General features: G+C 48.1%; 1 protein-coding gene across 1 annotated transcript in view; it reads right to left on the bottom strand.

Moving 5' to 3' along the window:
* Nucleotides 1–15,162, bottom strand: part of KIAA1549 (KIAA1549 ortholog) — a 78,311-nt gene that overhangs the window by 11,126 nt on the left and 52,023 nt on the right. Inside the window, exons 11-15 of the mRNA XM_012557298.2 lie at nt 14,500–14,705; nt 13,460–13,683; nt 11,930–12,083; nt 7,691–8,008; nt 1,889–1,935 (exon numbers count right to left, since the gene is read on the bottom strand). Of these exons, the coding sequence (XP_012412752.1) occupies nt 1,889–1,935; nt 7,691–8,008; nt 11,930–12,083; nt 13,460–13,683; nt 14,500–14,705 (949 nt within the window). The remainder of the gene's footprint in view (nt 1–1,888; nt 1,936–7,690; nt 8,009–11,929; nt 12,084–13,459; nt 13,684–14,499; nt 14,706–15,162) is intronic.

The following is a 15,162-nucleotide window of genomic DNA, read 5'->3' as shown; positions in this document are numbered from 1 at the left end:
TTTTTTGTGAGTCAGAATTTTGTTCTACATTTTTCTCCAGCTCTGTCCGGGACCTTCTGTTGTGATCCCGGTCAGAGCAGTGAGTGATGGTAGCCGGGCCCCATCTAGTTGTGCTGGACTCAGTCTGGTGGAGGCCGTCCCTTGTGTCTTTAGTCTTCTTCATTCTCCTTTGCTCCAGCCAGGATTTCCCTGGTTATCTTCATATTTAAACCTTCTTTTAGGGTTACCCTAAAAATTACACCAGGGTCCTTAACGTATTATAGTCTAACATAAATTACTACTTTTACATCTTTCCAGACAAACCAAGGACTATAGGACACCTTAACTCTAACTGCTCCTGATTCACATGCTCTCATGTTATGTGTTTATTTAATATTGACCTAACATTATTGTTGCCTTATACTGCTGTTCTTCATTCTTTCACGCATCTCCAAACTTCCATCTGGGATCACTTGCCTACCGTCTGAAGAACACCCCTCAATAGTTTTATTAGTGCAGTTGCCAATTACTGTTTTGTGGAAATGTCTTTATTTCAGCTTCCTTCTTGAAGGATATTTCCATTAGACATGGAATTCTAAGTTGCAATTATTTTTGTTCAGTCCTACAACACCCACCAGGAGACTCCTTAGGCTCAACTACACTCCAGGCATCAGACTATGGGGAGGACCTAGAACAGGAGCTACAGCTTGCCACTGGGTGAACTTTCCTCTTCTGTAAACACCTGAAGCAGTTCAGGCGACAGGAGACAAGAGCCACACCAGGTGAGCACTGGCTGATGTCTTATGCCCCAAAGGAGTCAATATCGCTCTCCCTTTTTTTTATGGTTTATTTTATTTGTTGCTGTTGCTGTTGAGAATATACACTGCAAAACATACACCGGTTCAAGAGCTTCTACATGTACAATTCAGGGATATCGATTACATTCTTCGAGTTAAACAACCATTCTCATCCTCCTTTGCTGAGCTGTTCCGCCCCCGTTAACATAAACTCGCTGCCACTACAGGTTCCTATCTAATCTTTCAAGCTGCTGTTGTCACTTTGATCCTGTATAGACAGATCTGAAATGAGTACAATGTTCAGGGAGACATTCTTTACTAGTTAAGCTAAGCTATTGTTCGGTTTTAAGAGGACTTCGGGGGGTATTTTTGGTTTAAGGTTTAAAGATTATCTTAGGGCAAAGTTTTGCGGGGAGGAGCCAATATTTCTTGTATCAACTCCATAGACATAGTTTTCAGGGTTCCTGGGAGGGACGTGCCCAGCTACAGGACTCACCGTATTCAAAAACCCAAGTTACAGCATTTCATCAGGTATTTACAGTTCATACATGGAACTCCCGCCCAGTTGTAGTTTGTCTGTGAGGGACCCTTTTTATCCCCAGTAAAGTTGCCTAGTAACATAGTTGACATTCTTTTGGCTAGTTGGACAGTTAATGAAACAAAGGTCACATTCTCACGCAGAAGGAAAAATGGTTCTGTCTTGACCATATGCTCTTTAGAAATATCGGTTGTCTTCCGTTTTTCATTGTTTCTATTACTATATCAGCTGTCACTCTCTAGGCTCCATATTCTAGCCCCCAAATTCCTGGATTTTGGCCCCAGAACACTTCACTGCCTTGCTAGCACTCACTGTCTCGTTCTTTCTCTCTCTTTTTAGTATCTTGTCCAGCTTTTCTAGTTGCCTTCGGCAGGAGGGTAGATCCAAATGATCTAGTTTGTCATTACTGGAAGTAGAGCTTAAATTCCATCTTTTCTTCTACTTTTTTTTGTTAGATCAAGAGAACATATAACTCAGAATTTGAACCTACTCATACTAAGAGAAATGAGTTTACAAAATTAAAAAGACAACCTATGTGAGAAAGTCATAAAACATGTCCATCAAAAAACCTTACCTTGGCAGTGGGCCCGATGAGGGAGTCATTCCATAGTCTTCATATCTCTGGAAGAAAAGAAGATTAATATTTAATCCTTATTATAAAGTGACAACAGCAAAATTACAAATTTAGGTTTGCAGGATCAACTTTCAAGAGAATTATTTTCTCATAAAAAATGAGCAAGCTAGTGGGGTTATTCTGTCATCAGGTAATATTAGACATTTCATTTGGGGCACTGGGCTACCAGGATTTAGAAAAAAACAAAAACAAAACACAACCAATCTCTAGACCTTTTTATCTTTTGTATACTGTAACTAAAAATATGAATAATAGACAGGCTTTCTGTGCCTGCTCTTGCCTATAGCCTCACTTTCTATAAACCCAGGTCTCTGCTAAAAGGGGAGGCCTAGGTGGCCACATTTAGTACAAGTGATGCTGCCACCAGACCCACAATGGCCACCAGACCCAGTGAGTATTCAGCAGCAATTCAAATCAGTTCAAGACACTGAGCTATGCAAGTGTTGTACCATGTTGTAGAATGCTGTAGAAAGAGAAAGGACACAAAGAGAATCTGAAATCAGAGAGACCCTTAGAGATGATGCGAGCACCTTCAGCTTCTGACTTTTCTGGCTCTAAAGAGGCCCAGCTCTACTTCCTACCCTGAGTTCCATGAGGCATCCCCATATCCTTCAGTCAACTCTTCTTACTTGAGCTAACCTGAGTGGGTTTCTGATCCTCACAATAAGTGCTCTGTGGGTGTAAAACAATATGGTGTATGACTTAAAGAAATACACAGCTAAGACAGCTGTTGCATTCCTCAAGAAATGAATGTATTCTAACCCTAATGTACGTGGGATTCTTATTTCAGCATTTCTTGCCAATAACTCTGAATCGTTATCTTGGAATCAGGTATGTCAACAGAATGCTAACTCTGGGTGGAGACCATCCAGCTCCAGTTAGATTGGACCAACTGGTCGTTCAGAATGACGTGCTCCAAGTTAAGTACTAAGTCATCCTTGTTTCTGGGCCTGCTCTAATTATCAGATCTTCGTTTTTTAAGCTGCCATTGACTGAATCAGTATTTTGTACTAATTACCGTATGGCTGCTAACCAAGAGGTCGGCAAGTCGAATCTACCAGCTGCTCCTTGGAAACCCTACGGGGCAGCTCTACTCTGTCCTGTGGGGTTGCTGAGTTGGAATCGACTCGACGGCAATGGGTTTGGGTTTTTTGGGGTTTACTGTATGTGGATTAACTCAAACCCACCATAATACTAAAATGTAGGTACTGTTATTTTTACACAAATAACACATGCCTTCTATGTTTGTTTGCCAACCTCTCCCTCCCATCAAATGTAAAAAAAAAAAAAAATTGGCAGAGCAGTGCTTGTTAAAATAAGCACAGGAGCAGTTGGCAAACAAACAGCAGGCGTGCGTTATTTGCGTAAAAATACAGTACTACTACCTCTGTTTTGTAGCTGAAACTAACTCACAAAGAAGTCGAGTAATTTCCTAATAAGTCTGTATCCACAGACCACGCACTCACTACTACTCAGCGCCATCCTGGTCCCCAACACCAGCTTTCCCCTGTGAACAGATTCCTGCTTTGTGGGGGGAAAACAGATGCTTTGGAGTCAGACAGACTGGGCAACCTACTTCCCTGATTTCCTTATGCAAGAAGGAAACAATGATCTCTACCTCACAGAGTTCTGAAGGGATTATCAGATATGAAACTGGAGTCCAGTTACTTCACCTCCTGACCTGCTCTGCTTCCATCCCCGTGGCAGAGGGAGACAGATTAGGACCATATAGAGTTCCTTCACTGAAGCAAAATAAACTGACAAGGATTACAGAAGAAGGGAGGTGTAGAAGGAAAGGTACTTTGATTCTTTTTCCAAATAATAAAAGGAAATTTGAGACTGGATAAAGATTCTTCATGATGGCCTTTGTGCTTTCAGCAAGTTTGGGTTATGTAAACATATTCATATGCAAAACAAAACAAAACAAAAAAATCAAGGCTTAAGAGTTTACTTCTCAGGCTCAGTGGTTAAGAGCTCGGATGCTAACCAAGAGGTCAGCAGTTCGAATCCCTATGGGGCAGTTCTACTTTGTCTTGGAGGGTGGTTATGAGCCAGAAATGACTCAACGGCAACAGGTTCTGGTTAGTAAGTAATAGAGATCCATGAGTGACGGTGGCAGTTGGGTGCTTGGCTACTAACCAAAAGGTTGGCCGTTCACATTGACCCAAAGGCAACTTGCAAGAAAGTCCTGGCAATCTATTTCCAAAAGATCACAGCCATTGAAAACCCTGTGGAGCACAGTTCTACTCTGACACACACGGGGTCACCATGAGTCTGAATCAACTTGATGCCAATGGGTTTTTTTTTTTTTTTTGAGTAAGTGATAAACTGAAAGAAAAACGGTACAAAATAGCTGTCTACTCTTTTTTGTATTATTCTAGTGCTAAGCACATCAATTCTCCTGTAGTCAGAACAAAGACGTTATTTTTCTAGAGATTAAATGCCCCCACGAAAAAGGTTAAAAAAAAAAAAAAAAAGAATTGAGGAAGAAGGACAGGCACTTACTTTAAATTGGTATACACCTGTACAAAAGTTTGGGGACAAAATTGAATTATAAGAATTGAATCGGCTATATCAATAAAAATCCCTTCTTCATGCACCCCTCTTTCTATTCAGTATAAAACACGGGCAGAGCAGGAAAGGCAAATCAAATGGTTGGTAGCACCTGGGGATCAGCCTGCGGTGAAGCAGCTGGACAGAAAGTTCTGCTTGTAACATTTCTTAACCCAGGTATCCATACCGCTCCTGAGAAACCTACCCAGAGATGATTTACCTCTACTCTGGGAAGCAGAAATACAGCCAAATGCCCTGACTCACTAATGCATAACTAACCCATTGCTGTCGAGGCGATTCCGACTCATAGCAACCCTATAGGACAGAGTAGAACTGCCCCATAGGGTTTCCAAGGCTGAAATCTTTACCGAAGCAGACTGCCACATCTTTCTCCCAAGGAACGGCTGGTGGGTTCCAACCATTGATCTTTTGGTTAGCAGCCACGTGCTTTAACCACTTCGCCACCAGGGCTCCTTCAACAGTTATTAAAACCCATTGCCGTCGAGTCGATTCCGACACAAGTGACCCTATAGGACAGATTAGAACTGCCCCATAGGGCTTCCAAGGAGCAGCTGGTGGATTCGAGCTGCTGACCTTTCGGTTAGCAAACGCTTAATCACGGCGCCACCAGGGCACCAATGCATAACCAACACCCTTAAAATGGCAAAAAAGGAACTCGAATGTCAACAGACAGTCAATAGAAGCTCACGTGGTAATTGCAGGCACCTGAAACCCACATTCCTGTGGCTTTCGCTGGAGTCAGAGGAAGCAAATAAAGGGCGATCAGGTTCGTCCTGGCAATGAGCAGAAACTTTACAATCCATTCCTGGGCATGTTGAGACTATATTAGATAACCCAGGTCCAAACCAGGATTCTGGTCTTCCGCTAGGTTGAACTGCTACCATTCTCATCAAAATACACACAGGCAACCTCATAAGTCCACCCACCAAGAGAAACCACGGAAAAACAATGTTTATAAAAATCTTGCTATGGATTTGAATTGTAGGTTAAGATGGTTGTTGTGTGCTGTTGGGTCAATTCTGACTCATGATAACTCTATAGGACAGAGTGGAACTGCCCCATAGGGCTTCCTAGGCTGTAATCTTTACAGAAGCAGATCGCCAGGTCTTTCTCCCGTGGAGCCGCTGGGTGGGTTTGAACCGCTGACCTTTTGGTTAGCAGCCGAATGCTTAACCATTGCACCACCAGGGCTCCTTGTTAAGATTAAAGCATTACCACGGAATCTTCAATGCCCAACACCTATGAACAATGAATAATAATTAAATGAGTTTATAATAATAAATAAATAGTAATAAGTAATTAAAATAGTAACACAAATCTGTCAAAAATTACTGTTAAAATTGCTGTATCATCAGTATGGCAAGGATGCGGAGCAACAGGAAGCGTCATCCATTGCTGGTAGGAACGCAAAATGGTACAGCCACTTTGGGAGAACAGTCTGGCAGTTTCCTACAAAGCTAAACACAGGCTTACCGTAAGATCCAGCAATTCCACTTGTCATGGATTGAACTGTGTCCCCCAAAAATATCTGTCAACTTGGCTGGGTCATGATTCCCAGTGTTGTATAATTGTGTATCATTTTGTAATCTGATGTGATTTCCTTATGTGTTGTAAATTCAATCACTACGATGTAATAAGATAGATTAGCGGCAGTTATACTGATGAGGTATGCAAGATTGCATAGTGTCTTAAGCCAATCTCTTTTGAGATATAAAAGAGAGAAGTGAGCAGAGACACATGGGAATCTCATACCACCAAGAAAGCAGTGCTGGGAGCAAAGTGCGTCCTTTGGACCTGAGGTTCCTGCACAGAGAAGCTCCCAGACCAAGGGAAGACTGATGACACGGGCTTTGCTCCAGAGCCGATGGAGGAATTGGACTTGTAGCCTACTGGACTGTGAGAGAATAAACTCCTCTTGGTTAAAGCCATCCACTTGCTACAGCAGCCCTAGATGTCTAAGACACCACTCCTAGGTATTTACCCAAATGAACTGAAAAGCATATGTCCACATAAAAGTCTGCACATGGATACTTGTAACAGCTTTATTCGTAACTGCCCAAAACTGGAACTAACCAAGATACCCTTCAATCAGTGACCAGATACACATACTGTGGTTCATCCATACAAGGAAATATTATTCAGCGGCAAAAAGAAACGAGCTAACAATCTACAAAAAGACATGGAGGAAACTTCACTACATGTTTCTCAGTGAAAGAAGCCAGCCTGAAAAGCCACATACTGTATGGTCCCCACCAGGTGACATTCCGGAAAGCGGAAAACCAGAGAGACAGTGAGAAGACCATCTGCTGCCCGGGGTTCAGGGGAGGGGGGCAGCTGTGATGTGGAGATATTTAATCTGAAATTAACAGAAAATAATATTCATATTGCTTCTTCATGTCTTGAGACAGTACATTTGACATGAAAGAACTGACTTAGTATGAATATAAAGAAAGAAAGGATAACAAAGGCAGATGAAATGCTAAAATGTCAGCTCCCAAGATGGAAATGTGATATTTGAAAACAGCTGTCCCTGCCTGGTGTGGCCGGGCTGCCTACGCTCCCAGACCCCCAAGGGCCCCTCCGGTGCTCAGGTGGCCGTACTAGAAGTTAACCAGTTTGGCACAGTCAAAGCTACATCCTTTATGTAGACATCAGTGAGAATATGGTTGGGCGGTTACTCCACCTCTATTTCACAAAACTGTAAGCAACCCGGGAAGATGCTTCCCTAAAAATCATACCTTTCCCCTAATTCTTCAAAAAAGAAAACATCTGAGCTGCATACAAGAACTCCTTCCAACATTAAGAACTAACTTTTTTTCCAGTTACCATCGAGTCGATTCTGACTCATGGAGACCCCACGTGTGTCAGAGTAGAACTGTGCTCCACAGGGTTTGCAAATGGCTGATTTTTTGGAAGTAGATCGCCAGGACTTTCTTCCGAGGTGCCTCTGGGCAGACTTGAGCCTCCAACCTTTCAGTTAGCAGCCAAGTGTGTTCACTGTTTGCACCACCCAGGGACTCCAAGAGTTAATGTCGCAGGAGATCAGGAGAACTAAGACCCATTATCCAAGCTTTAATTCTTACCAAACGCAACCAGCGTGCTGCAGGGACCCCAAAAGTGAAGTAGTCAGGCAACAAACCCACAAACCTTGCCCACGAGAGGACTCACGCTGCACGAGTTGTTGGCTGTCTGAGCTGGGCTGTAGAAGGAACCCCACTGGGTGGCTCTCCTCTCTTCCCGGGAAGGGGTGCTGTTGACAGGCAGGCCGGCGGGGAGCCCGGGGCTGGCAACCGCGGCACCGGCCGGCTGGCTGCTGGGGGCCACGAGGGCGAAGGCATCGTCCAGGAGGGAATGCATGGTCTGGCGGGCCTCCTCAATGGATGGCTGGGGCGGGATGTATTGGGAGGCCGGGAAGGGCAAGCCTGGGTACCGCCCCAGCTCGGTCGAGGATACCGTCTGGACTTCCACTGGGAGGTCGGGATCAGACTACAGGGCAATGCCAGAGAAAAGAGCAGTCAGACACACGCTTCCCTGGGGACCTAAAACCCCAAAACAAACTTCACAGTCATCAAGGAAAAGAAGCAAAAAATGACAGCTGACATTTCCTGGGAACAAAAAGCTTGCATCAGGAAAAAAGGAAGAAGTAAAGATATCCAACCATCATTTGTCCGGTAAAACTCAATGATCTGCAATACAGTGCAGTACCCAGAAGCACATATTTTTTAAAAGGCCCTTAAGCAGCCACAAAAAATGTCTCAAACAATATATACTAAAAAATCTAGTCGCTTTCCTTAGATACAGAAACCAAAAAGTAAAGCAGCCTGTCAACTATTAACTGTAGGAAAAAATACACTCTCCATGGAGCTCTAAGTCACCACTGTATTATAACTATATGTGGAGGTCTGTGTGCGTGCGCATAAACAGGTACAATGCCTATTAAACAACTACTTACTATAGTAAATGTTGTTGTTGTGAGGTGCCACTGAGTCGGTTCCGACTCATAGCGACCTGGTGTACTACAGAACGGAACACTGCCCGGTCCTGCGCCATCCTCACAATCATTGTTATGCTTGAGCCCATTGTTGCAGCCACTGCGTCAATCCATCTCGTTGAGGGTCTTCCTCTTTTTCTCTGACCCTCTGCTTTACCAAGCGTGATGTCCTTCTCCAGGGGCTGATATATACTACAGTAACAATTATTTATTCAGGAACCATTTGTCTTTAAAATTGAGGAATCTTTGGACGCCACGAGTCAACAAGAAAGGCATAAATTATGTTCTCCACCCACTATTTAAAGGGCAGGAATAGAACATTTGATTAAGGTTTTATTTTTAAAGCTTGTTTCTTGATATTGCTTTATGAGCAAAGTAATTGCCATAACATACACTGGATGAGCTGTAAGGGGCCAAGAAAGGCACACAATGCAGGAAGGGCCCTCTCCAGCCTCAGTGGCTCTGTAAGCCCAAACACCACAGTTACCATCACCGGAACACTGAAAAGGAAAGAGGTTCTGCAGGAAGAGGTGGCCGTGTGCCCTGTGGGAGGAAGGGTGGGCTCCTCTTTTCTGGAATGGTTCATGGGCCCAACGGGCCTGCAGTTGAGCGTGGCAGGTTGGCTCAATCTACTCAAGGGACCCACGAAGAGAGTCCCATATCTGTCAGCATCAGTACATCTCTTACAGAGAAAAACTCTATTCCACAGACACATCGCTCATCTTGGCCAACACCTGCAAAATGCTTCCCACTGATTATGGTCTGTCCAGCGTCAGATCAGTTGTTATTCAGGCCAGCATCAAATATTACGGGCAGCAGTTGGTGAACTCCAAACAGAGGGGAAACCATACTACAAACTGGCAAGCCCACACACAGCCCACACACCTGTGGTCCTTGGCCTGGTGAAAGGAGATAGCCAACGTTTAAAAAGCTGGAACGTTCATCGAGAACTCAGATGTCTGGATTCTCCAGACAGAGCCTAGCATCACGGGCCCTCACTCCAACACAGACACACCCAGGCCTACTGAGCAGTGACTGACCTAGAGGGATGGGGCAGGGGCTCTGCTGTTCCCAACAGCCCCCACCTGGAGGCTTCACTCCTGTGTACACACACACTTGGGCCTACAAGTCTGTTTCTCCAGGTCTGTAATACCCCAGGAAAGGTTCTACCAAGTGGCATTTAACATCTGACTGTGACTCCACAACCTACCCAAGAGGACTGGCGTGAGTTCAGAGAGTTGGAAGGTCTACAGACTAGACATTTTCCTGTTTTGAATTTTTAATACGGATGTGGGGCCCCAAAGGGGGTCTACGGTTTATGACCTGACACCAGAAGGATCCTGTGCCCCGTCCTTGTGAAGTGGACACAGGCGCAGACGCGCGCCCTTCTCAGTCGCTGGGTTTCTTCAGGACCCAATAAGGAAGGCTGTGGTCCAAAGTGCGCCACCAAGCCAACAATTTACTAACCGAAGGAGGAGGCGCCGTGCTGTCTGCTGAGAGAAAAGGACAACCGGGTCACCACAAAAGAGGAAGATTTAGGGTCATGGGTGAAGGTGAAGCAAGCAGAACACAGGTGACCCCCTACACAACACTCGACTGCATTGGATGACACAACGCAGGGCAATTAGAAAAGGCCCCCGTGGCCCGGTGGGTAAGGGCTCCGGCTGCTAACCCGAAGGACGACAGTTCAAACCCACCAGCGCTCCTTGAAAACTCTCCGGGGCGGTTCTACTCTGTCCTAGACTCACTATGAGTCGGAATCAACTCAACGGCAAAGGGGTTTGGTTTTTTTGGTTTTCTTCCACAGGGTACTGTGAAAAAAGGAGCCACAGCTGGCTGGGAAATGAGGGGGAAGAAGGAGCGTTGTCCCTGCTTCTACTCATTAGCCTGCCACAACAGGGTCTGGAAGTCCCATGTGGGACAAAGAAGAAAGGAGGCCGCTGTCCCCGTGAGCCAAGGGTACAGCCTTCCCAGATGGAGCCAAACACCACAGCCACCCAAGACAAAGCACAAGAGCGCCATCTACTGTGAGGACGGCCAGCGACATTTCCATCTGAAGTAGCACACCACACTGCAAATTCTATCGAGCAGGAAGTGTCTCGTTTGCAGCCCTTCCAATTCTCCGGATTCACACTAGTCCTCTTTAGTAGGTTATGAAAGTCACCGTCGGGCTTTCGGACACTAAAATCCAGCAGGCTGGTCACTCAAGGAAAAGCCTGGTTCTTTCCGATGATCATGACTGGCTGATGTTTAGGCCCGATGTAGGTGTGCCGTTTGGCACATCTGTGTATTTAGATGTACTGCCTTTCAGTGCTAGCTCCTCATGTAATATAGAAGAAAAGCACAAACCTCAAGTAAGAAATGGCCTACCAAAGAAGCTCTATCTAAAGTCCAAAGGAGCCCTGGTGGCGCTGTGGTTAAGCGTTTGGCTGCTAACCAAAAGGTTGGCAGTTCGAATCCACCAGCCGCTCCTTGGAAACGCTATGGGGCAGTTCTACTCTGTCCTATAGGGTTGCTATGAGTTGGAATCGACTTGACGGCAATGGGTGTGCTTGTTGCTAAACAGCTTCTCCCTGGACAACAGGACAGGTTGCCCCCGTGGGGCTTTCGGGGAGCACCGTTTTCACGGTGTTCCGGAGTCAGCTGCGTCCGGCGCTTCCCTCTGCCATGGGGTGTCTGTCTGTATTTCCCAGGGCCCCTCAGTGGGGCTGGCTTCTTCCCTACTCAGAGGGGTCTCTGTGTGTGGGTCTTAACGTTATAAGTTCTGCCTTTAACATTTCAAGTAACTCTGTGTCCCTTTCAATTTGAAAAATGTTTAATTTCTTATTTCTTAATTCCCAAAAAGCCCCATCTTTTTCTCATAAAAATATATATACTAGCAAATGCAATACCTTTTTAGTGAGGTGGGGGTGGGTAGTCAGAGCTCAAACACCATACAGATATCAATACTGTCTGGAGACTATATGACATATAGATATCAATCTGTAGATAGACAATATCTATCTCTGGGGATGGGGGTGGGGACAAAACCCTTAACACCCCTCTGCTACCAAGAAACCCGGAACGACTCTCTCAAAGCGGGTAGGCGTGGGAGGGTTAGACAAGAGAACTTTCTGGATGTGTCTCTCTCTTTTCCAATTACTCTCAAGAAGCTCCCATTCTAAAGCTTGAGAACAGGGCTTGAATACAGAAGGGTAAAATGTACAGTACGCTTCCAGAGTCCCTCACTTTATGTGGCTGAGGGCCCACCCAAGGAGCAGGCCCACCCCCACCCCGCTGGCCCGAGGCGCTGGCCCAGGTGTCGCCAGCACCCCGGGGCAGCAGCCAGCACCGCTCAAGCCTCCTCTCCCACCCACACACCTTCCCTGGGGCCGCCACCTCCCACCCGCCCCAGACAGAGAAGCCCAGGGACGCACCGGGCACCCGATGTAGGCCGAGTTGTGCACACCGGGGGGCCGCTTGTAGGTGCCGTCACTGTCCGTGGTGATGAGCCTGTCCTTCTCGGCGTCCGCGGGGCAGCCGTTGACCTGGTGCTTCCGGCGCGGTTTGGGAGATCGCTTTATCCGCGAACTGCCGGGAAAGGGAGTTACCGTCACAGAAAGAAACCTTCTTGCCCGGGCTCACCCACTAAACGGGGAGGATCGATAACGCGCTGACCACATGGCCACCACCCCACGGATATTAACAAGCATGAGACGCAGTGTCTGCGCTCAGGCAGCGCAGCGCACGGTCTACCTGGGCGGACAGTGAGCACACCTGGAGCACCCAGAACAACACAAGGTCACGTGGGTTCTCTGCATTATTTGGCAGAGATGTCTAGAGGAGAGAAGGCATCAGGAGCGTCCTCACTGCTGGAAGGCCTGGGCCAGGTCCTGAGGGTGGGGAGGGTCTCAAGGCATGGGAGGGTGTGGGAAGAGGACTAAGGGGCAGGCCCCTCATGCCGAGAGCCAGGCGGGAACGCAGCTGGGACCTTCGTGGAGGGAAGCGCTGTGTCCTGGTGGATGGGAATCAGCTGGGATGAGAGGCAGACCCTCCCACCACGGGAGTGCAGTTCCCAGGGGGCAGCCATGAACACCAGCGCAGGTTTTAATCAGAGAAAGGCATAAAGGAGGGCAGTGATTAAAGAACATGGACCTGTGGTAGGGGAAGGTGAGGCCCTAGACTCCGAGGATGGCTGAGGGGACAGAGGGAAAGGGCTCAGCCAGGAACCCGCCTGGGCGGTGACACTGTTGTTAGCTGCCGGTGAGTCAGCCCCAACTGGTGGCGACTTCGTGCTGCCTGGTCCTGTGCCATCCCATATTGGTTAGGGGTTGGACTGGTGTGCTCCATAGCGTTTGCATTGGCTGATTTTCAGAAGTAGATCACCAGGCCTTTCTTCCTAGTCTGTCTTGGTCTGGAAGCTCTGCTGAAACCTGTTTAGCATCATGGCAACATGCCAGCCTCCACTGACAGACGGGGGGTGGCTGTGCACGAGGTGCACTGGCCGGGAACAGAACCCAGGTCTCCCACATAAAAGGCGAGAATTCTACCGCTCAACCAGCGCCGCCCCCAGGTAATGGTGAGAGAGGAAAGAGGGGGATGAGAGAAGGAGGGCCAGGGGGCATGGGAGGAGCTGGCTGGACAAGGAATGGATGCCCACCATTTAGACATGCCGATCTTGGGGGGAAATGAAATCCAGAGGAAATGCCCAGAGGCACTTGGAAACCAGGCTAAAAATGAGAGGCCCTTGCACACAAAGGTCAGGGTGGAGATGAAAAGATGCCCCAAGACCTACACATCCTCCCTGCTGTAAACCTCTTCAGCTGATTTCTACAGACTACTGCTTCAAAGTGGACAGGCGCCCTTTGAACACGGGAATGCAGCTGCAAGGCATCTCCACTGGCCCCCTGCACCCGGGACACTGCAGAGCCGCCCGGCCCGGCGCCCGGCCCCGCTGCCGGACCCACCTCTTCCTGGGCTCGATGAACACAGAGGGCACGCTGGCCGTGGGGTCCAGGATCTTGTCGATCTGCATCTGTGCGCGGCGGTACACGCGGTGGCGCTCCCGGGTGTCGCCCGAGGACAGGTCGTCCACCACCGGGAACTCATAGTGCCCGCGGCGCTTGGCGCGGAGCCGGATTTTGTTCCGATGGTGCTCGATCTCCGACTTGTGCCGCAGCGCAGTCTGAATCTGAGGAGGTGACAGCGAAGGAGGCATAAGCGCTCCCTGTGGGCTGCCATGCACCCTCCATGCGCCCTCTGAAGCTCGTCTGTCAAGGAGAGGCCTGCCTGAGGCTCTCCCCATGCTAAAGCTAACGAGCTTTATTCCAACCAACACTGCGCTGGTGCTGGTGTATTTGAGGGGCACGTCGTGTTATCTCCCCCCAAAGCAGGGGCAGATAAAGCCTTTAAAATTGGTTTTTACTGGGGGCTGGTCATCAAGCACTCTCAGCCTGTTGTCAGTTGCTGTCCAGTCAGCCCCAACTCAAGGCGACCCCACGTGTGCAGGACAGAACTGCTCCGTAGGGTTTTCAAGGCTGGGACCTTTCAGAAGCAGATCCCCAGGCCTGTCTTCCCAGGGGCCTCTGGGTGGGTTCAAACCACCGATCTTTAGGTTAGTAGTCAAGCACAAACCATTTGTACCACCTGGGCACCTTACCCTCTGCCTGGCACACACCCAGATCCCTCCCTCCCCAAAGGCAGGCAACACCATATTGTCTGTATAGACAGTGCAGGCCCGGGAGGCACTCTAATCAGATAGGGTGATGGGAATGCTCCTGAAATCCAAGTTCCCGGATGCCAGCCGGGGCAAGCAGGCCTGCAGCTGACACTCCCAGTCTTGAACAGCACTGGTCTAAGAAGCCAAGGGCAGTCTTTAAGGCTAACAACAGCTGTCAGCGGGTCAGACAGCTAGGGACCTCTGTGTCCGTGACATTCCCTCGTGTTTAACCCTGAGCACATCAGAACGTCAGTCTTCCAGGAACACACTTTCTCTAAAGACAAATACCTCCTTGTTAATTTTGTTGGTTTCCGCCACTCGGTCGCCCAGTGCAGGGTGCTGGGCCGGGGGAGCTGGGATGGGCTGCATGGCAATCAGCTGGATCTTATTGGGGACCCGGCGGCTGGCCTCGGCTGAGTGGGAGATCCTGTCCACGTGCTCGAAGATGGAGGCCGAGGAGTGCTGCTCGGGGCCCGAGCTGGGTGGGGGCGGCCCTAGACGGGGTCGGGGAGAAGCAAACAGCAAGTCATCCCCAAGAAACAGCAAGGGCTCAGAACAGTGGGGTATTCCTTACGGAAAATCCTGGGCGGGGGGAGCTGATCAAAAATACACCCCTACCCCAGGGGCAGGGTACTTGAAATCTCACAGAAAAATAAAAACCAAAACAGGCCAGTTGCCATCAAGTCGACTCTGACTTATCACGTCCCTATGTGTGTCCGAGTAGAACTGTGCTCCAAAGGGTTTTCGATGGCTGATTTTTTGGAAGCAGATCACCAGGACTTTCTTCGAAGGCACTGGTGGGTGGGTTTGAGCTGCGAAACTTTCAGTTAGCAGCCGAGCACTTAGCCATTTGTGCCACCCAGGGACTCCGAAACCTCGCTACTTGAGGTTAAATTTTCTGGGTGAAATACTGTCTTCTTCAGCCTCGTTGTTGAAAATACAAATACTCTT

Source organism: Trichechus manatus, unplaced genomic scaffold (genome assembly GCF_000243295.1).
Source record: "Trichechus manatus latirostris isolate Lorelei unplaced genomic scaffold, TriManLat1.0 scaffold00093, whole genome shotgun sequence".
In the NCBI taxonomy this organism is placed as follows: domain Eukaryota; kingdom Metazoa; phylum Chordata; class Mammalia; order Sirenia; family Trichechidae; genus Trichechus; species Trichechus manatus.
This window is presented reverse-complemented; position numbering and strand designations above follow the sequence as displayed.